At 39.5% G+C, this 19,987-nt stretch overlaps 1 protein-coding gene across 2 annotated transcripts in view; it reads right to left on the bottom strand.

Moving 5' to 3' along the window:
- Positions 1-5,225: 5,225 nt before the first annotated feature.
- FILIP1 (filamin A interacting protein 1) overlaps positions 5,226-19,987 on the bottom strand; it is a 211,727-nt gene continuing 196,965 nt past the window's right edge. Inside the window, exon 7 of one of the 2 annotated variants that reach the window (XM_021092343.2) lies at positions 5,226-9,706. In XM_021092343.2, the coding sequence (XP_020948002.1) occupies positions 9,666-9,706 (41 nt within the window). In that variant the 3' untranslated portion in view covers positions 5,226-9,665. The remainder of the gene's footprint in view (positions 9,707-19,987) is intronic. The other variant, XM_021092328.2, reaches the window with a different exon arrangement.

Genomic DNA, 19,987 nt, shown 5'->3' with positions numbered 1-19,987 from the left:
TAAATTAGTCATTTGGTAGAAATTGAAATAATTTTATAGAGAAAAGAAATTGTTTCGGTGGACATTAAATTCTAGTGTTGGAATGAACCTGGTGGCTCAGCAGGTTAAGAATCCAGCATTGTCACTGCTATGGCTTGGGTCATTGCTGTGGCATGGGTTTGACCCCTGGCCCAGGAACTTTGGCATGTTGCAGATGTAACAAAAAAAAAAAAAAAAAAAAAAAAAGATTTCTAGTGTTGTTTTTGAGGGTTTTTTTTGTTTTTGTTTTTTTTGTTGTTGTTGTTGTTGTTTATTTATTTTTTTTTTGTATAGTCACTGCCAAAGATTCAGATGGCTCTTTGTTGTTATGTTGCATTATTCTAACGTTTGTTTCTGAAGCTTATCACAGCAATCTGTTTTTGGATAAAGAAGAGATACCCCATGATCTGCAACCAGGAGATTATGCATACTGGAAAAGACATCAAAGGACTCTTTATAGCCAAGGAAGGGGCCCTTTTAGGCCGCATTTCCTAAATGAACTGCAACTCCTGTTTCTGACGCCCAGTTTCAAGTACCTTAGACCAGCACTACAAGACCAGAAGAAGATGAAGATGACATCTGAAGTAGACATCTAACCCAAGATGCTGGACCAGGACTGTATACTAATTACTTCGATAATTTTTTCATATTTTGCTTACAAACCAAATATATTTATTCCTTGAGCTTAACCATTTCCAAGTTTCAAAAATCAACCCAATTGCTGGGTTTACAAACCCAGTTACCTCAGTCCAGTACTCCTAGGTCATCTCCGTAGGTTTATCCTCTCTGAGGCCTGGCATGGCTCTTAGAAATTTTATTTTAGAAGAAAGAAATTCTAGTACCAAGCAAGCTATCATTGCTGCCAATATTACTAAGTGGGATCTTCTTAACCTGGTTGATTTCATGACACCTGTTCTAAACCTGGCCATAAATATTCCTTTTCACTAGATATTAAATATTGGGTAGATCCTAATGGGATCTATGGATTTGTAGAACAAATTTATGGCCTTAGCTCTCCCCAGGTTGGTTAGAAAGATGCACAATTAGTTTTTGGGGGGCTTAAGATCACCTATATACATAGGGGCCTTGACAACAGCCCTCAACACTCTGCTTTTAATGTGAGCATGCCTGAGTTTCAATCAGTTGGACCATTTAGCCAGTCTATTCATTTTTTCACTTGGAATAGAAGATATCATCCCTCCCTTAGTGGCTTTAACAAAATTCACTGAGCAAACTTTGAATGATAGTCATCAAGCCAATAGCTTGCTCAGTTCTAAAGTCTCATGATAAGAAAAGTGGTCCTTCAAAATTGCATGGCCTTTGATATTTTAACTGCTTCCCAAGGGGGAAGCTTATGATATAATACATCCTGAATGTTGTGTTTTTATACCTGATGTGTCGTCTTTTTTTTTTTTCCTTTTTTTTTTTTTTTTTGGTTGTTGTTGTTGTCATTGTCTGAGTTACACCAGGTACAAAGTGATGCAAGCAAGTCAGTAAGTTGAACACGACAGGATGATTTTATCAGTTCCATCTGTTTAAACGATCAAATTGTTTCTTTTATAATTTAATTTTTCTTTTCTATTGGAGTATAGTTGATTTACAGTGTTGTGGGGTTAGTTTCAGGTATACAGCAAAGTGATTCAGCTATGCATGTACATACACATACCCATTCTTTTTCAGATTCTTTTCATGTATAGGTTATTACAGAACATTGAGTTCCCTGTGCTATGCAGTAGGTCCTTCTTATGTGCCTTCTGATGAAACTCCTTTTATGATACATATGAAGAATCAAATTTCTACTCTTAATGGTCCTTTTCCCCGTTTAGAGGAAATACAAGGAAAATGCTGGTTTAGGAAGTTCTTGGCTTAAACTTTTACTTAATAACGTTGTTATTCCTATTGGAAATTTTACAAATGTGAAAGTCTATTTTTATTGAGCAGGATTAGTTCCATTTTAGTCACTGGAACTAAATATTCCTGACAACAAACACCAAGACCTAGGACTTCCCTGACAAGCACACTATAAGCGACAAGGTAAGGGTTCAATTCACTGTCCCACACCATCATTTTCATTGTCATTGCATCTTCTGGGAGGAATACTGTACCCATTGTCTTTGGTTCCTAAGCCCAATCACTTGGTGACCCAGTGCTGCCTGGATTCAGACCCCTCCTCCACCGAAACTGCCTTGCTAGCTAATTCCTATCATACATCAAGAGTCGAGTCAGTAGTCAATTTGAGGCATCTTTGTCCCCTCAGATGAGCTAAGAACGGCTTTCTGAGCACAAGGCAACTTATACATACTTTTATCCTTACACTTACCATGGTACTGAAAAATATCTGTTCATCTTTTCTACTAGATACAAGCTTCTCAAAGTCAGAGACATTTTTATTCATTTCTACATTTCCAAGATCTGGCAAAGTGCCTAGGACATAAAAGATATTCAGTAAACCTTGTTGAACTAATCTGACCTACTCTCAATGAACTACCATTTTAGTGAGAAATACAACCTGCCATCAAACAATTGAAATATAATGAGGTCAGTGCCATAGAAGACGTGTGTGCCCAGGGGGTCTGAGCAGGTACCACGCCTTGTCCTCTTTATGACGTCAAAAATTAAACTGTGAGGAAACAGATCCTAAGATCTGAGTGATATTTTGGTTTTCCACCCAGGAAAGAATAGAATCAGAAATAAAGGGATACAGAGAAAGTTGAACCTCATGCTACACTTATCATTAATGATTTGCAAAACTGTATACCCTGGCTAATCATGTTCTTATTCTCAAGCAAGATCTTAGCAGGTTGCTGTTGCCTTGGAAACAGAGATCTCTGGTAACTTCCACTTTTGGGAGATACTCAGTTTGTTTGCTTGTTTAGTCCATTGTCCCACTTCCTACTTGCACTGATGCTCTGCCTGGGAACTGGTGCTTAGCTCTCTTGCTATTGTTGTATAGACCATCTAGTGATCTGATGAGGGCCCTTGATCCTTGCAGAGAGCATATCTTCCTTTAGAATCCATGATTATGGAGAGTCTTGTCTTGTTTAACCCAGATACTTCATATATGAAACCTTAAAATGAGCATAGAGGCAAGGGAAGAAACAGCAGACTACCCAATTTTGTGAAGAAAACCTGGGGTCTTACTGCTGGGGTCTCTCCCTTTGGGATTAGGAGTAAATTACTAAGTGCCTACAAGACACCCTGCCATTTTGACTGTGCATATTACTTGCTCTCAGGGAGGAAAAGAGATATGCAGTGGGAGCCAGAGAGACCAAAACTGAGAACCATGGAATGGTTCTGTGAAGATGCAAGGAAGAGACATGGCAGCTGGAAGAAGGAATTACATTATCCTTTACAAACATTTATGCAGCTAGTGTTTCACTGTGAGCAACACACAAGTCCTGCCTTGGAGACGCTAACCACCAAACTAGGGAGAGAGCTTTGTACACCAATGCTGGTCAACAGGAGGCAGAACAGGATAAATGGCTTCTGAAGAGAAAGAAGAAGAGATTTTCTCCTCAAATATACCTGTCTCTGAAAGAAATGCCAGAAATAACGCTGGAGAAAACTAAAGGAGGACTGAAAAAATCATCTATGTCTTCCAGGGAACTGGGTTCCAACCACTATCTGCGGATTGGGTTGTTCTGCCCAGAACCACACAGTCACTAAGGGTTGCCCCCGTTAAAGAGAGGTCTCAGGACTTAACATCTTTCATGGGTTCCTTGGGATTCAGTGAATACAAATTTCAAAAGTAGATTTTAGTGACATTCAAAAAAGAAAGGAATAGGGGGCAGTGTGCCCTATTACCTACAAACTTGGGGCCCAAGAAAGTTACTCCAGTTTCTCTACCCATGAGAAAAACCAGTTCTCATCAAAAGTGACTCCAGGCCAGGGCTCAACAGGAGTAAATCCATTTGAGCCAAATATTGTGGAAATCCTGAGAACCCCACCCCCCTTCTCCTGGGAAGTCATGAAATGACGGAATAAACAGCATTTTGGACGGGCTGGTGCCCTTTTTTTTTTTTTTTTTTTTTTTTTTTAAAGGCTGCACCTGTGGCGTACTGAAGTTCCCAGGCTAGGGTCAAATCCACAGCCACAGCCAAGACCATGCCAGATCCGAGTCACTTCTGCAACCTACACCACAGCTCACAGCATCCTCAGGGATCCTAGCCCGGCTGGTTACCTATGAGCCACGAATGGAGCACTTACCTATATGCTCCTCCAAGAAGAGAGGCCACAGCGCCACCCTGTGGGCAAGATCTCTAATGTCTGCAGCTCTCCAGTGGAAGGCATCTTTTTTTAGACCTCTGCCTTGCCTGCTTTTTTGATATTTGTATCTTTAAATAATAAATAGGAAAAACTCATTCATTTGTCCCAAATAATGCAAAGATAATTTATGACTGGCTATGCCTATGGACCACCATTCCTGGCAGAGGGCTGATAGACAAAAGCAGCCAGAGCACAACTCCACCATCAACCCACCCCCACTTTGCTGAAACCATTACCTAACAACCATTACCTGCAGCTCCGCGGCGGACTGCTGGCAAAACCTCAGCAGTATTTCCTTTACTGAGTAACCTACCATTAGAATGACACCAGAATGCAGTGGGAAATATCTGAATGTTGATGGACAATGTATTTAAAGAGCGGAGGGGCAAAAGAAATTCTGTAGCAAGTTCCATCTCTTGGTGTCTTGCAGTTTCCATCTCACTAAGGACTCAAACTATGATGTAACTCTGAGGAATTGTGCCTCTTATTTTGGTAGATCTGCTGAACCACCTCTACTTAGTCACAGTGAAAAACACCACGTTTAAAGAAAATATGAAATGAAGTGACTCTTTTTGCCGCACCTGGCACAATGCTGGATCCTTAACCCATCGTGCCACAGCAGGAATTCCCAGACATAACTATCTTATTTTTATTTTTTGCTTTTTAGGGCCATATCTGAGGCATATGGAGGTTCCCAGGTTAGGGGTCCAACTGGAGCTACAGCTGCCAGCCTACGCCACAACCATAGCAACGTAGGATCCGAGCGCGGTCCACATGCACCAAGAGCTTAAGGCAACACCGGATCCTTAACCCACTGAGCGAGGCCAGAGATTGAACCCATATCTTCATGGATACTAGTTGGATTCGTTTCTGCTGAGCCATGGCAGGAACTCCCAGACATGGCTATTTTAAAGCAAACAATTTAAAAGAAGATCAAATACTCATTTTAAATGATTTTAATTTGATGAATATTATGTTCCAACTGAAAAAAGAATATTGCACAATGCTTTCATGTCACAATTGTTATTTTTCTCACTCTGGTGGGATTTTGATCAACAACACTGACTTTGGAAATAACACAGAGAAAATCTTAATTTTTTTTTTTTTTTTGTCTTTTCTAGGCCACACCTGAGGCATATGGAGGTTCCCAGGCTAGAGGTCTAATGGGAGCTGTAGCCACCGGCCCACGCCACAGCCACACCAATGCCAGATCCAAGCAGCATCGCGACCTACACCACAGCTCACATCAACACCGGATCCTTAACCCACTGAGCAACACCTGGGATCGAACCTGCAACCTTATGGTTCCTAGTTGGATTCGTTAACCACTGAGTCATGATGGGAATCTGAGAATGTCCTGATTGATTAAATAATTTCAATACCCTGTGAAGAACTAAAAGTAGGATGTTACATTCATATAAAAGACAAGTACATATCCATAAATTCACTCAGCTGTGGTGAAAAATAATAAACTTCTCATGGATTTAATACAACTTAAAGAAGCCAAAATTGAGAATGCTGTGAAAGTAAAATGAAGCTCCCAAATTTTTCAGTGTGATCTCTTGCTTTTGAAAATACAGTAGACCTGCAAGACTTCTAAGAGTATCTGATCACATTGGAAGCCTCTTATAGGAAGCTAACTTTTTTTTTTTTTTTGCTTTTTCGGGCTGCATTTGTGGCATATGGAGGTTCCCAGGCTAGGGGTCCAATTGGAGCTACAGCTGCCGGCATACACCACAGCAACGCAGCATCCAAGCTGCATCTGTGATCTACACCACAGCTCATGGCAATGCTGGATCCTTAACCTACTGAGCAAGGCCAGGAATCAAACCTTCAACCTCTTGGTTCCTGGTCAGATTCATTTCCACTGCAACACAAAGGGAACTCCTAACATTTGATATTTTAAAAGCTAAGTCCAAATAAATACAAATCGAAACTGGTAAAGTAACAAAATCTGTGAATGATGAAGTCAAATTTCCTGAATAACATAAACAAATACAAAGAAAACAACACCAGAAAATAAATGAATCATGACATGGCACCTATAAACATTTCTGTCCAAATTCATGAATCTACAGAATTTTCCCCAAGTAACAAACACAGTTTTCATCATAAAATTATGGAATAAATGCTAAAAATTTAAGAACATAAAATTTTAGTAGTCACTGAGCAAAATTAATTCCACAAACACTCCCAATTTTTAGGGATTTATGATAATTTTTGTTGTTTTCCCTCTTTGCCTTCTGACTAGTATTTTTAGCAGAGGCATAGCACTGGGGGCGTGAGCGAAAATAGGCTTCAAGTGCCAGATATGTGTTTTTTTTTAAACTTCACATCTTGCATTTTTATTATTTTTAGAATTGTTGCTCATTAGATTCATGAACACACCCTACTTTTGCTATGTTTTTTATTTATTTCCATGAAAATTCAACCACAGTTTAAAGAGAAAAGACAGAAACATATTAATTGCATTGTGTGATACGCCATTTACTCTTGCTTTGTCACTGATTTTTAGAAGCCATGAATTATTTCAGTAGGATTGGTGTCTCTATTGATGTTTAAGGTAGATATTCCATACCATGAATTTTTCTCAAACGGTTGTCTTAAGATAGAATTATTTCTTCACATTTTGTGAACATTCCAGGCATCTAATATCTGGAATTTTTACTCTACCACGATCTTCATCAAACTCTAATATTTTATAAAATACTTGAAAAAAATCTTTGCATAAAATACCTCAATGAACACTCTCTTAAAAAAAAAAAAAAGGTAAAATAATGGATTAGTTCAATTATTGTACCTTCACCAGCAAACACTGATTACGACTATATTTCAGAAAAGATAGTTATTCCATTCAAAAACTGATTCTCATTCATATTGATGATTGGAGATTTACTTGCAATAAAAGATACAGAAATTATGTGAGCCTAGGATGGTGCCAGGATTGCATGTGGGGGCAATTTTTTCCCACTGGATGTTGATATTGGGACATGGCCATTTATGATCTATTGGTATTTCTAATTTTCTATTAATTTTTAACATCCTCATTTTATTTCAAGACAACTAACATCTGATTAACTTAGCTTAATTTTACTCCTCTGTCACTCAGATGCCATTTGGGTTTAAACAGAGGACTTGATCATGGCATGGGCAGAAAAAAACTCAGCCTCCGTCTAAATGATTCTGATTACACCATCGACCTCACTCTGTTTGGCATTATAAATTCAGGAGAAATAAAAACTTTAGATTCAAATATACATAAATCATTTATAATATTTTAAATTAAAGTCAAGAAGTATGTAAAGTTGTATCTTCTAGCCTTGTTATTAGTGTAATAAAATTTCCACAAGGTAAGAAATGTATTTTCTTCAAATGCTAGTTTGTGATGTACCTGAATATTTTTGCCATTAGAAGTATAAGCATTGGCAAATAGGGAAATTAACTGTGAATCAAAAAGTACAACCATGCGAAAGAAAACCCTTTTCTAATTGAAACTGTCATAACCATTAAGAAGCATTTCCAAAATCAAAACCCAGAATGAAAAATTTTAAAATCTTTACACATACACACTCTAGTTTTCTTAATCAGTAATGAAAGCCCTGAAGGTTCTGGGATGTGTTCATAATCATTCATGCTAGGATAAGCCTACGGTAGTATTTCTGTTACTTACAAAAAGCAACTTTTACATAAAGTGATTTAATTTATAATAGCTACTGAATATGATTTGCTAATTCCACGAGGTATACCTTAAAACCTTCCCGAGTTACATAGGGAAGGGAATCCAACATTAATTTTTCTGTGCCAGAGATTCAGTGTGGACCTCTCCTCTATGGCCTTAGGAGCCCGGGTACAACCTGTGGACTAAAGAAGAGGGCCAACAGTGTTGTTTTAATTATCTGTGTGCTTTCTAGTTATCTTTGTGAAATTTGGAGCATTCTTTCTTTTATCTCAGTAAAGTTAACATGATACACGATTTCTGCATCTAGAAATTGATGTGTCAACTCTTCATTTATCTTTAAAATTATCTTTTAAAGACTGTATCGAGGAGTTCCCTGGTGGCTCAGCAGGGTGAGGACCCAGAATGGTCACTTCTGTAGCTTGGGTCACTGCCATGGCTCAGGTTTGACCCCTGACCTGGGAACTTCTGAATGCTACAGGTGTGGCCAAAAAAAAAAAAAAAAAAAATCTTACTGAAAGAAGGTCCACATTAACAAAGTCTATTAAAAAAAGACAACCTATACTATTAGGATTTCAAGTAGATTTTAAATGTACATTTTAACACAAACCTAAATTTAACAGCAGATCTGACACTGAGATTTGAGTAATGCATGTTGTGCTTTGAATCCAAATGTATTCTCTAACCTACATGTGGTTATAAAAACCTGTCCAAACTCTAGCTACAAAGAAAAAAAAAAAAAACTATCTATCTTGAGATCTCTCTTATCATTTTTTCAAAAAAGATGCTGATATTATCTAGATCAGTTTTTATTTTCAGGCTTTCATTTGGGTAGATTGTGAAAAAAATATCCTGATGTCACAATCCTTATTATAGGTCCTGTACATAAAGTAAATAACGCAAACAGAAATATAATTGAACTGTCAATAGAAGCTGTTCCTACAATGCTTACTGGTTAAACATATACAGCTCCTCCTATTAATTTATTCCATATGAAAAACAGTTCATCCCAGATTTTCGGCACAGAACACCAGAAAGAGCAACTTTAAAAACTGGTTTAAGTATTTAAAATTAAACTCTTAAATCAGAGCATTATTTGAATTTGTTAGTGTCGAACCATGATCAGAACCACAGCTTTGTACAGGCAATAATCACACTTTTTCGAGAATCTCCTGCTTTGTTTTTACCTCTTGAATTTACCCAAGGAAATACAGAGAATGTTGTATTTTCTTTTCCTTTTTTCAGAAATAACAAAGTAATAAAATCAGTCTAGGTTACCATTTTGAATGCACCAATACTGATACTTTGAAGAACCGACAGTGTATTCTACAAATGTATGTGCCAGAGACTAGGAAAAAGGAAACGCTTGAGGAAAAAAAAAAATCACATTACAAAGTGAATTATAAAAATAAATTACATAGCATGTGCCCATGGACCTGAAAGCTTCGCAAAAGGAAGGGAAATTTCTTTTGACGTAAAGATTGAATTGCTCTCGCTACCTAGTTTTATATTACCAGCAACAGCATTTTCAGTTTTTACATTTATATTCTCAAAAAAAATTCACTGGAAGTATAAAATTATTTCCAGTGGTGATCAATCAGTAGCATGGAGAACCTTAGTGATGCTGAAGGGCTGTAGAAATACCATCCATCCGACAGAGGTTCAGAGGAAGTACCCACACTCAGTGTGTGCTGGGTTTACCGTTTCATCTGGAGCTCATGCGTAACTGGTGGATGATGATGCTTTCTATAAAGAGAAGAGAGATTAAACTGAAATGCAAATCAGTAGTTTCTGTGAAAATCAATACCACATCATTTCACTGAAAGACCATGATGTTAAACAAAAAAACAAAAACAGATGCCTGAGCCCAGTAGCTTCTCTTGCAATTCCTTCCTCTTCCTTTCCCCCCCTCTGGTCTCACCCACCACATGCAGAAGTTCTCAGGCCAGGAATTGAACCTGTGTGGGAGCAGCAACTGGAACCACAGCAGTGACAATGTCTGGTCCTTAACCCCTGAGACACATGTGAACTCCAGTTCTTTCCTATGCTTAAGAAACTTCTTTATACTGGCATGTAAGTTTTACCTCCTGGATGGATTCTTAGAGACTTTGAGAAGCCATATCTAATATTTTAATAATATTTGATCAATTTTACCCAAAGAAAGCACTGAACACAAAGAAATCTGACTATTTCCTAGGAGTAACTCTTTTCTCCCAGCCATGCGGCTTCTGTCCTGAACAATAATCACATACTTTTATCTTTTTATGCATGTGGATTTGACTTTGAATAAAGAAAGATTCATTATCCCCAAGAAAGTCACTAAATACATGAGGGTTCCCATTGCAGCTCAGCAGGTTACAAACCCAACTAGTATCCATAAGGATGTGGGTTTGATCCCTGGCCACACCCAGTGTGGATCCAGCATTGCTGCAAGCTGTAGCATAGGTTGCAGACTCAATTCCGAGTTGCTGTGGCTGTGGTATAGGCCTGAAGCTGCTTCGACCTGTAGCCTAGGAACTTCCCTATGCTATAGGTGTGGCCCTAAAAAGCAAAATAAATAAATAAATAAATAGTCATTAAATACAAATGACTCATTTTTTTGTCTCTGATAATTTTTGCATAATTCTTCATGCACTTTGAAAATTTTTTAAAAATTTTTATTTTATGGCTGCCCCTGCAGCATATGGAAATTCCTGGATCAGGGACTGATTCCCAGACACAGCTGCAGCAATGTTGGATCCTTAACCCACTGCCCTGGGCCAGGGATCAAACCAGTGCTTCAGCAGCAACTAGAGCCACTGCAGTCAGATTCTTAACCCATTGCACCACAGCGGGAAATCCTGCAAATCTTTTAAATCTAAATTCATTTTTATAAAAGTAAATTTTTGATTAAGATAGTAATTATAACAGTACTAGCCACAATGAGTGTGTAATATTTATATTTATTTGATTGATTTTACTTTTAACTCATGTCTTCATGACCATGTATCATCATTTTTTTTTCATCTTGTCATTCAAAGACTATTTGTTGAGGCCCTACTATCTGCTTATCACTATGCTGGGCATGGAGCTACACTGGTGAGTAAAATAAAACAGAATCCTGTCCTGACTTCGTTGAAATTGTGAAGAGCAAAGAAATAACTAAGCCTCAGACTGTTCCTCTGTCTGAATAATGTATTACTTCCCTATCAATAATGTAAGGGTTTATCAATAGTGTCAGGAAATTTCCACCTATTATTTTCACTTTAGTTTAAAATAATTACTATTTACATTTTATTTTTATGTAGATAATTATTAAGTAAACATTATTTAAAGCACATAGACATATAGGTTTGTGCAAAATCTGTGCAGTGGGTGGATGTTCCTGTCAAAACATTTTCTGTTTCATTACCTTGACTTCACACTGACCACTAGGTGGAGATATTTCCACCCCTTTCCTTGACCTTTAATTGAATTTGGGCTAAAACAGGAAAGCAAAGGGTATTACATAAAAGTTTTATATACTTAATAATAACTAGCTATGAAGATTTTAAAAAATGTTTTAAAGACATAGATATGATTTTTCACTGTAACAAACACGTAAAAATCATCATCCCTTTTTTTTTTCCTTTCGGAAAATTTTCTAGCTTCAAATTTTTTCAACTTCTAAAAATGTATCAAAATCTTCAGGCAGGGAGTTCCCGTCGTGGCGCAGTGGTTAATGAATAATCCGACTAGGAACCATGAGGTTGCAGGTTCGATCCCTGGCCTTGCTCAGTGGGTTAAGAATCCGGTGTTGCCATGAGCTGTGGTGTAGGTTGCAGACGCCGCTCGGATCCCGAAGTTGCTGTGGCTCTGGCATGGGCCGGCGGCTACAGCTCTGATTCGACCCCTAGCCTGGGAACCTCCATATGCCCCAGGAAGCGGGCCTAGAAAAAGGCAAAAAGACAAAAAAAAAAAAAAAAAAAAAAATCTTCAGGCAAAAGCTAAAAACACTCATATTATGTAGTTAAAAATCAGGGTCTCACATTAAAATGCAAGTTTCCTACTCAATACTTTCTTTTTTGAGATTTCTATAGTCGCCTCAAAGATTGAGAAGACAGGTCTCAAGACACTCACATTTCTGACTCATCTTCCCCCTTTTGCTCCCTGAAGAGAGCATAGGAAACATACATTTAGGGTGACACCTGCGGCATGTGAAATTTCCTAGGCTAGGGGTCCAATAGGAGCTGTAGCTGCTGGCCTACACCACAGCCACAGCAACGTGGGATCTGAGCCGTGCCTTCGACTTACAGCACAGCTCACGGCAGGGATTGAACCTGCATCCTCATGGATACTAGTCAGATTCATTTCTGATGAGCCACTACAGGAACTCCAGGGAAACATACATTTAAAAGAGTTAAATCTGGAGTCATCTTTATTGTAGATGTCATCCAGAATTTGTGCAGCCTTTGTTTCCTCACTATAAAAGGAGGGTAGCTGAGGTCATGTCTCAAGTCCCTGGCAGGGCCACTCTTTGGTTTTACTGCAATACCTTTTCTCTCACTTTGTGTGTGCAAACCTCCAAATTCCTAGAGATGCCTTCTCCGAATCTCAGCATCTTATAGTCTCCATAATAATAAGAGCTTTTCAGAATAAGTATTTGGTGAGAATTCATATGCCAAAAGGATCTATACATAGAAACAACATCTTGATGGGACCATTACGTTTTGTTTTTTATTTATTTACTTTTCTGGTGGCTCCTAAGGCATGTGAAATTTCCTGGGCCAGGGATCGAAACTGTGCCATAGCAGCAACCCAGGCCACTGTAGTGACAATGCTGGGTCCTTAACCTGCTGAGCCACCAGGAATTCCTATTATTATTTTTAAATTGGCAAACTGGTAATCCATGCATGGTTAATGTTATGTTATTAATCAGATAATGTTATTAAAAAGACTATGTCAAAAATACTTGACACTGTTAAGTAAGTTTAATTCAACTTCAATAGTAAAAGATGGTGTTTAATATTTATGGGAGTTCCTGTAGTGGCTCAGTGGTTAACAAATCTGATTAGGAACCACGAGGTTGTGGGTTTGATCCCTGGCCTTGCTCAGTGGGTTAAGGATCCGGGGTTGCTGTGAGCTGTGGTGTAGGTCACAGACACGGCTCGGATCCTGCACTGCTATGGCTATGGCATAGGCTGGCGGCTACAGCTCCAATTAGACCCCTAGCCTGGGAACCCCCATATGCCACAGGTGCAGTCCTAGAAAAGACAAAAATACCAAAAAAAAAAAAATTATGTACATAAAATTTATTTAAAGGAATATAATTAAACCCAATTTATTTTATTTTATATATAGAGAGACATATTTCATCCTGTTTCTAGAGATAGATAAGATTTAGATGATAGTAGCTTTATTAGTTGAAACTTATTAAGCATATTTATTAAATTTGTTTGCTTGTTTTCTGCGTTTTCTCCAAATCTATAAACTGACTCAAATAAGAATCACCCAGTGAATTCACAAAATTGTGGAGAAATAAAAAATGCTGTTTTAAGCCATTAAATTTTGAGGTGACCCATTAGAGAGCAAAACTATCTGCTGCATAAGGAGTCCAGAGTTGCCAGCAGAAAAGATAATAAAATAAAAATGCTTTGTGGATGAGTGCTATTATTACGTGTTTTTTATTTTTATTTTTATTTTTTTAGCTTTTTAGGGCTGTACCAAGGTATATGGAAGTTCCCAGGATCAGGGTCAAATTGATCTGCAACACTGGACCCAAGCCATGTCTGGATTCCCAACCCACTGAGCCAGGCCAGGGATCAAACCCACATCCTCATGGATACCAGTTGGATTTGTTTCCACTGAGCCACAATGGGAACTCCCATTGTGCGTTTTTTTTGTTTTCTTTTTGTCTTTTTGCCATTTCTTGGGCTGCTCCTGCAACATGTGGAGGTTCCCAGGCTAGGGGTTGAATCGGAGCCGTGGCCGCTGGCCTACGCCAGAGCCACAGCATTGTGGGATCTGAGCCAAGTCTGCAACTTACACCACAGCTCATGGCATCGCCAGATCCTTAACCCACTGAGCAAGGCCAGGGATTGAACCTGCAACCTCATGGTTCCTAGTCAGATTCGTTAACCACTGAACCACGGCAGGAACTCCATCCTATTGTGTGTTTTTTAAAATGGCATAATTCTCAAGTCTCTTTCTTCTCTTTCTTTCTTTCTTTCTTTTTTTTTTTTTTTTTTTTTTCATTTTAGGGTCACACCTGAGGCATATGGAAGTTCCCAGGCTAGGGGATTGAATTGGAGCTGCAGCTTCTGGCCTCCACCACAGCCACAGCAACGTGGGATCTGAGCCATGTCTGAGACCTCCACCACAGCCACAGCAATGTGGGATCTGAGCCATGTCTGAGACCTACACCACAGCTCACAGCAACACCAGATCCTTAACCCACTGAGCAAGGCCAGGGATGGAACCCAAGTCCTCATGTATACTAGTTGGGCTTATTACCACTGAGCCACAATGGGAACTTCCTCTTCCTGCTCTTTTAGGATTCAGTACAATAAAATAGTTAACAATTTTATTGAAGTCACAAAGTCAATAAGCAAATCTTATTCCATTTTCTAATCTGTCTTCATTTCATCTCAGAATAAGACCCAAGTATAGGTCATTTGGGGCTAAGGTAACCTAAGTAAAATGAGGTTTAATTTGGTAATGGTTTTTCTCTTTTTACAGATACACTTTTCTGGTATGAGTAATCTGTAGAATATATAATAGGCAGATTGAGACAAAAGGCCACAGTTAGTTACCACCTCCACCAGCAAACTCAAAATACCAAAGCACTTAAATGTGGGCTCTCCGATGTATAGATGTTTAATAACAATTTCCATTTTCCTAATTAGAAGAAGGAAAAAACCTCTAAATCTTAATGAACCTATACACATGCAGACTTTGTATTTTTATGTATTTTTTACATTAACAGTTTACCAAAGCACTCTAGACATTTTCCTCTATGTATTTCTCTCAAGTGTTATCTTGAGGTTTTTATTCCATAAGAAACTTCATGTAAATTAATACATTGTTTGTTATTACATTACTATTGTGAAATGATGTGGTTTATGAATTCATTCTTTTATTAAACTAGCCATTAGATAACTTCATGGAAAGGAAGTTTAACATATTATCAATTCCTAATTGCACTTGACTTCTGACCTCCCAAGGATGACTTATTCATCCTCCTTGCGTGGTATCCCCAAACTACTAGCCATCCAGATGACTCGTGATCCAAAACCGGACACACAAGACAGGATTGGGGGAGAAATGTGGGGGAGAGTGTCTATTGAGTGGGGCAACCTGGTAACACATTGGAATTCTGACTCCCTCCAGGAGAGCTCATTGGCTGCGGAGTAAGAAAGATATTCTCCCTGCAAAGTCATTGCCTTCCTCCTGAGTAACGCCTATGTCTATGCTTTGCCAGACTCTCAAGGGAACACTGGAGTTCAGCATTTTAAAAATCAACCCTAGCAAATGAGACGACATCATTTCGGTAACCTCCAAATTCACACACCTAAGACAAAACAGAGCAGAAGCTCATTTTAGAGCAGGACTTTGCATCAGCACAAGAGAGCTGCTTCCCCCACAGGAAACTGCACACCAACTTACAGAAAACATTTCCTGTTGAGTTCTGCATCAATTTGGCTGGGGTATGGCCTGCTTCCTCTGTTCCAAGGCTATTACTCCCAAGAGCTTTGCCTGGAGCAAGGCACTGGCTTAGGGCTGTGCTATGTTCCTGCCACCAGCCACCAAACCCCAGCTTTGAAATTGCTGCCCACAGGGGGATTTACCCTCCTGAAAAAAAAAATCCTTCCTTCTCCACACCTTTTAGAATTAGGCATGCCTAGAGATTGACTTTTAGGGGCTCGTTTTAGCAAGCTGCTTCAGCATTCAGTGCTGCTATTATCACATTCAGACATTAATCAGAGTTCGGATAAAACATCTGTTTTAAATAGGAAGTCCAATAAACTTCCACCGTTGACTTGGACATGGATTCCTACTTTTGGATTCAGCTCAACTAATTAAAAATACTTCCGTTAATCAGTCCTCTCATTTGCTCCAGGAAATTTTTGAATCAGAGGATACAAACTCTCCTGAGGTTTCTCAACCACCTAATAGTTTATGCGTTTCCTTCCAAAATGCTTCCCACTCCATCATCAACCCCGATCCTCCCCTCACCTCTCCAGGTTGTAAGAGTTGCTGGTCATCACAGTTATGACCAGTACCTTCTTTTGGAGGCAGGCCAGTCATACTTCCTCCTAGAGAGTACTGTTCCCCAGACACGAGCAGACTGTAACCAGTTCTCCCACATACAACACTGACTATCAATAAAAACTAAATGGCGGAAAAATAGGGAATCACTTGAGCCAAATGTGCTCAGGTTCTACTTTTGGACACAAGCGCCAGATGCTGGATGCTGAGACCCACTCAACTTATATGGATCTAAGTCCAGAGCTGGTTCTGGGATGGCATGGGATATTCCATTATGTGTGAACATTGAGAAGGGCATTGCGTCATGTAGATAAGGACGACAATTTTCATCAAAGTGCTGTTAGGAGAAGTTTGACACATACAGTTTCTTTTCTTTTTTCTTTTTAGGGCCACACCTGTGGCATATGGAAGTTCTCAGGCTAGAGGTCCAGTTGGAGCTGCAACACCGGATCTGTCTGTGACCTACACCACAGCTCATGGCAACGATGGAACCTCAACCCACTAATTGAGGCCAGGGGTCAAACCTGCATCCCCGTGGATACCGGTTGGATTTGTTTCCACTGCGCCACAATGGGAACTCCCATTTCTATGTGGATAACACAGTATCTCAAATCCTTTGGCAATACTATCCTGGCCCAGCGAAGGGATATATTAGTCTAGGTCTATACTTTGCTCACTTGAAGTCGCTTCATCATATGAAATGATGAATAATCTGGGAGAAATCGAAGATCTAGCTTCATCATAATAAGATAATTAGACATCTGGAAGCCTCAGGGTTTCTCTTGTTTTCCTTTTATTTTTGTTCTCATCTTTAAGAACAGAGATACTTATCTTCTTGACCTCCAAAGTCTGGTTTATTTCTAAATCAACATCCCTTAACTTTGCAATTCTGTCCATCCCACACATATAATATCAGCACAGGTAGAGAGGCCAAAGCTCTTTTCACCAGGTAAGCAATTAATCATTAATTCTTAGGAAAAGCATTATGGCAGAATCTTTCAAATTGCTTATTGAACAAGAGTGAAGTGGATCATAATATCACTGAAAGGAGGAATGACAGAATCATAAAAGATTGAATCTAAATGTAAGCTATAAGCCAGGGTAAGATGATTTGCCAAAAGTGATGGAGACCTCTTCTGACCTCCTGGTCAGTCTTATTTGAGGAATCTAGTCCATTGTTTAGCAACCCATCTCTGGATATGGATACCTTAAAATCTATCCTCAACCTAAATCCTAATCATGGGTGGCGGTGTTTGGGCCTTTAAAAATGAGAGCCTTTCTGGAGTTCCCGTCGTGGCGCAGTGGTTAACGAATCCGACTAGGAACCATGAGGTTGCGGGTTCGGTCCCTGCCCTTGCTCAGTGGGTTAACGATCTGGCGTTGCCGTGAGCTGTGGTGTAGGTTGCAGACTCGGCTCGGATCCCACGTTGCTGTGGCTCTGGCGTAGGCCAGTGGCTACAGCTCCGATTCAACCCCTAGCCTGGGAACCTCCATATGCCGCGGGAGCGGCCCAAAGAAATTAGCAAAAAGACAAAAAAAAAAAAAAAAAAGAGAGAGCCTTTCTGGTCTATTTTAGAGGATCCTTCATGAAACTGAAGCGCCTGACAGATCACCTGAGGCTTTTTCTTTCCTGAGGTGCATTCATGCTCCACTGAGTGAGTCAGAGAGGACCAGGGAAGAGCATTTGTAATTCATTCAAGGATGTTTATAATTCACAGAAAGCTCTTAGGCCCCCTTAATTCTTCTCCACACATGCAACAGCTTCAGAGGCAGGAACACCCCATCCCAGAATCCTGGCTGTTTGGCATCCATTACCTGTTGTGGTACCTTTGGAAGGAAGAAGAAGTAAATTACACCACCCAGATGGTGGCACCTGGGCTTCCCCTGACTCACCACCTCTTTCCCTCCATGTCCTCACACACCATGTGTCAGGACCCTCCACACACACCATCCTCGCTGAGGTGCAGACTAAAAGAGGGAGCAAGAACATCTCTTTCTTAACTGCTGGTTTTCTTTCTCCACAGTAAGTGCCACATTTTTTTTTTTTTTTTTACAGCACTTACTGTAAAAATGTAAAAAATGACAGGCTTTAAATCCCATGTTAGATTCTGAAATAATTGTTTGTCTTTTTCATGGAGGCAATGTTTGTAAAAGAGATTTTGACCTGGGAAAACGATGCGACCACCAGAAGGAAAAGTAGGACAAAGGGCATTTCAGGGAGAAGGAACAAGTTGAGTCAGTCAAGGGAAGGTGGCCAGGCAGCTGTGCCAGCTGTTCTGTGGGCCTAGGGCAGGAGCCCAGGCAAGGAGCAGGGGGGATGGGGAGGTAAAGAGCCAGGTCATAGAACCTCGGTCCACATCAAGGAGTGGCTCTGCCTTATCTAGATAATGAGGAACCTTGGGAGGGTTTCAAATAGGGGAGTGTGGTGATAAATTTGCACTTTGGAAAACAAAATGAAAAATGAATCAGGAAGTATCGAGCCCGAAGATTATGGGAGAGCATCAGAGTACTCCACACAAGAAGCAGTTAAAATTTCAACTCAGGCAGTTAAATGGAGAAGTTGGGTGCAGCTCCACAAGTATTAGGCGTTTGAACCCAAGAGACTTGCTGAATGAGTCTACTTGATGGGTGAGGGGGAAGGGGGCCCTGAAATGGCTCCTGGGTTTCTAGCTTGAGTGACCAGGTAGCTCAGGAGCTCCGGCTGAGGTGGAGCCTAACAGGAGAAGGAAAAGACTTGGAAGGGGGCAAGGATGGAGAAGGTGTTAGGAATGGCTTTTGGACAAGTTGAGTTAGAGATGTACAGTACAAGTTGAGTGCATGGCTGGAGATAGACTCTTGATAGTCATCAACATATGGGGGATACCTGAGGCCACAGGAGTGAATAAAACAACAAGAGAAGCATGTAAGTGCTAGCAGGCAAATGGCTTTTGATAAGACAAGGGGAAGAGCAGCCATAAATAAATAAATAAATAGTAAAATAAAAATTTTTTTTTAATTTAAAAAAAATGATACACCTGTAAACTAAGGAGCCAGCAATGGAGATAGAGAAGTCAAAGGAATCCGAAGGAGATTAACTGTCTTGGTCACAGAGGGAGAAAAGCATAACATCACTCTCTTTTACCCTTACAGAGATCAGGGGTTTACTTTCTGAAAAAGTTGCCCTAAGAAGTTCTGGACCTGAATAACATTGAGAACTATGTCTAGATACTCATGTTGCAACAGAAGAAAGGGTGGGGGAAAAAACTGTAATTGCAATGTATACATCTAAAGATAACCTGACCCCCTTGCTGTACAGTGGGAAAAATAAATAAATAAATAAATAAATAAATAAATAAATAAAAAAGCTCCAGAAAAGTAGAGTTAAAAACAGTCTACACATGGAGGAAAATGAATGCAGAAGTTGTATCTTTTCAGCTATGCCATTCTATTTGTATCCTTAGTATTTGTTTTCCTTTTATTATTTCTCAATAAAATCTTCTTGGTACTTGAAAAAAAAAAAAAAAGAAGTTCTGGACCTTAGGTGTAAGAAGGCACTGAATGCAAAGGAGTAAAAAATGTACACACTGAACTGCAAGATTCTCCACTTCACTCCCCTGATCTATTCCCAGAAAGCAGGTAGCCTGCCTCTAGGAGGTTACTGGAGGATCTTTCTCTGTAGAAACTACTGGAAGATAGATAGATAGATAGATAGATAGATAGATAGATAGATAGATAGATAGATAAGCAAAAGAAGTAGAATATAAGAAATCCAGAAAGTTCTGTTGTGGTGGCTCAGTGGTAATAAACCTGACTAGTATCCAT

This window comes from Sus scrofa, chromosome 1, assembly GCF_054392235.1.
Source record: "Sus scrofa isolate SSC_HxYL_T2T_F1_AM1 chromosome 1, Sscrofa_HxYL_maternal_Yorkshire_Landrace_v2.0, whole genome shotgun sequence".
Lineage (NCBI taxonomy): Eukaryota > Metazoa > Chordata > Mammalia > Artiodactyla > Suidae > Sus > Sus scrofa.
Note: the sequence above shows the minus strand (reverse complement) of the source record. Positions and strands in the feature narration are given on the sequence as shown.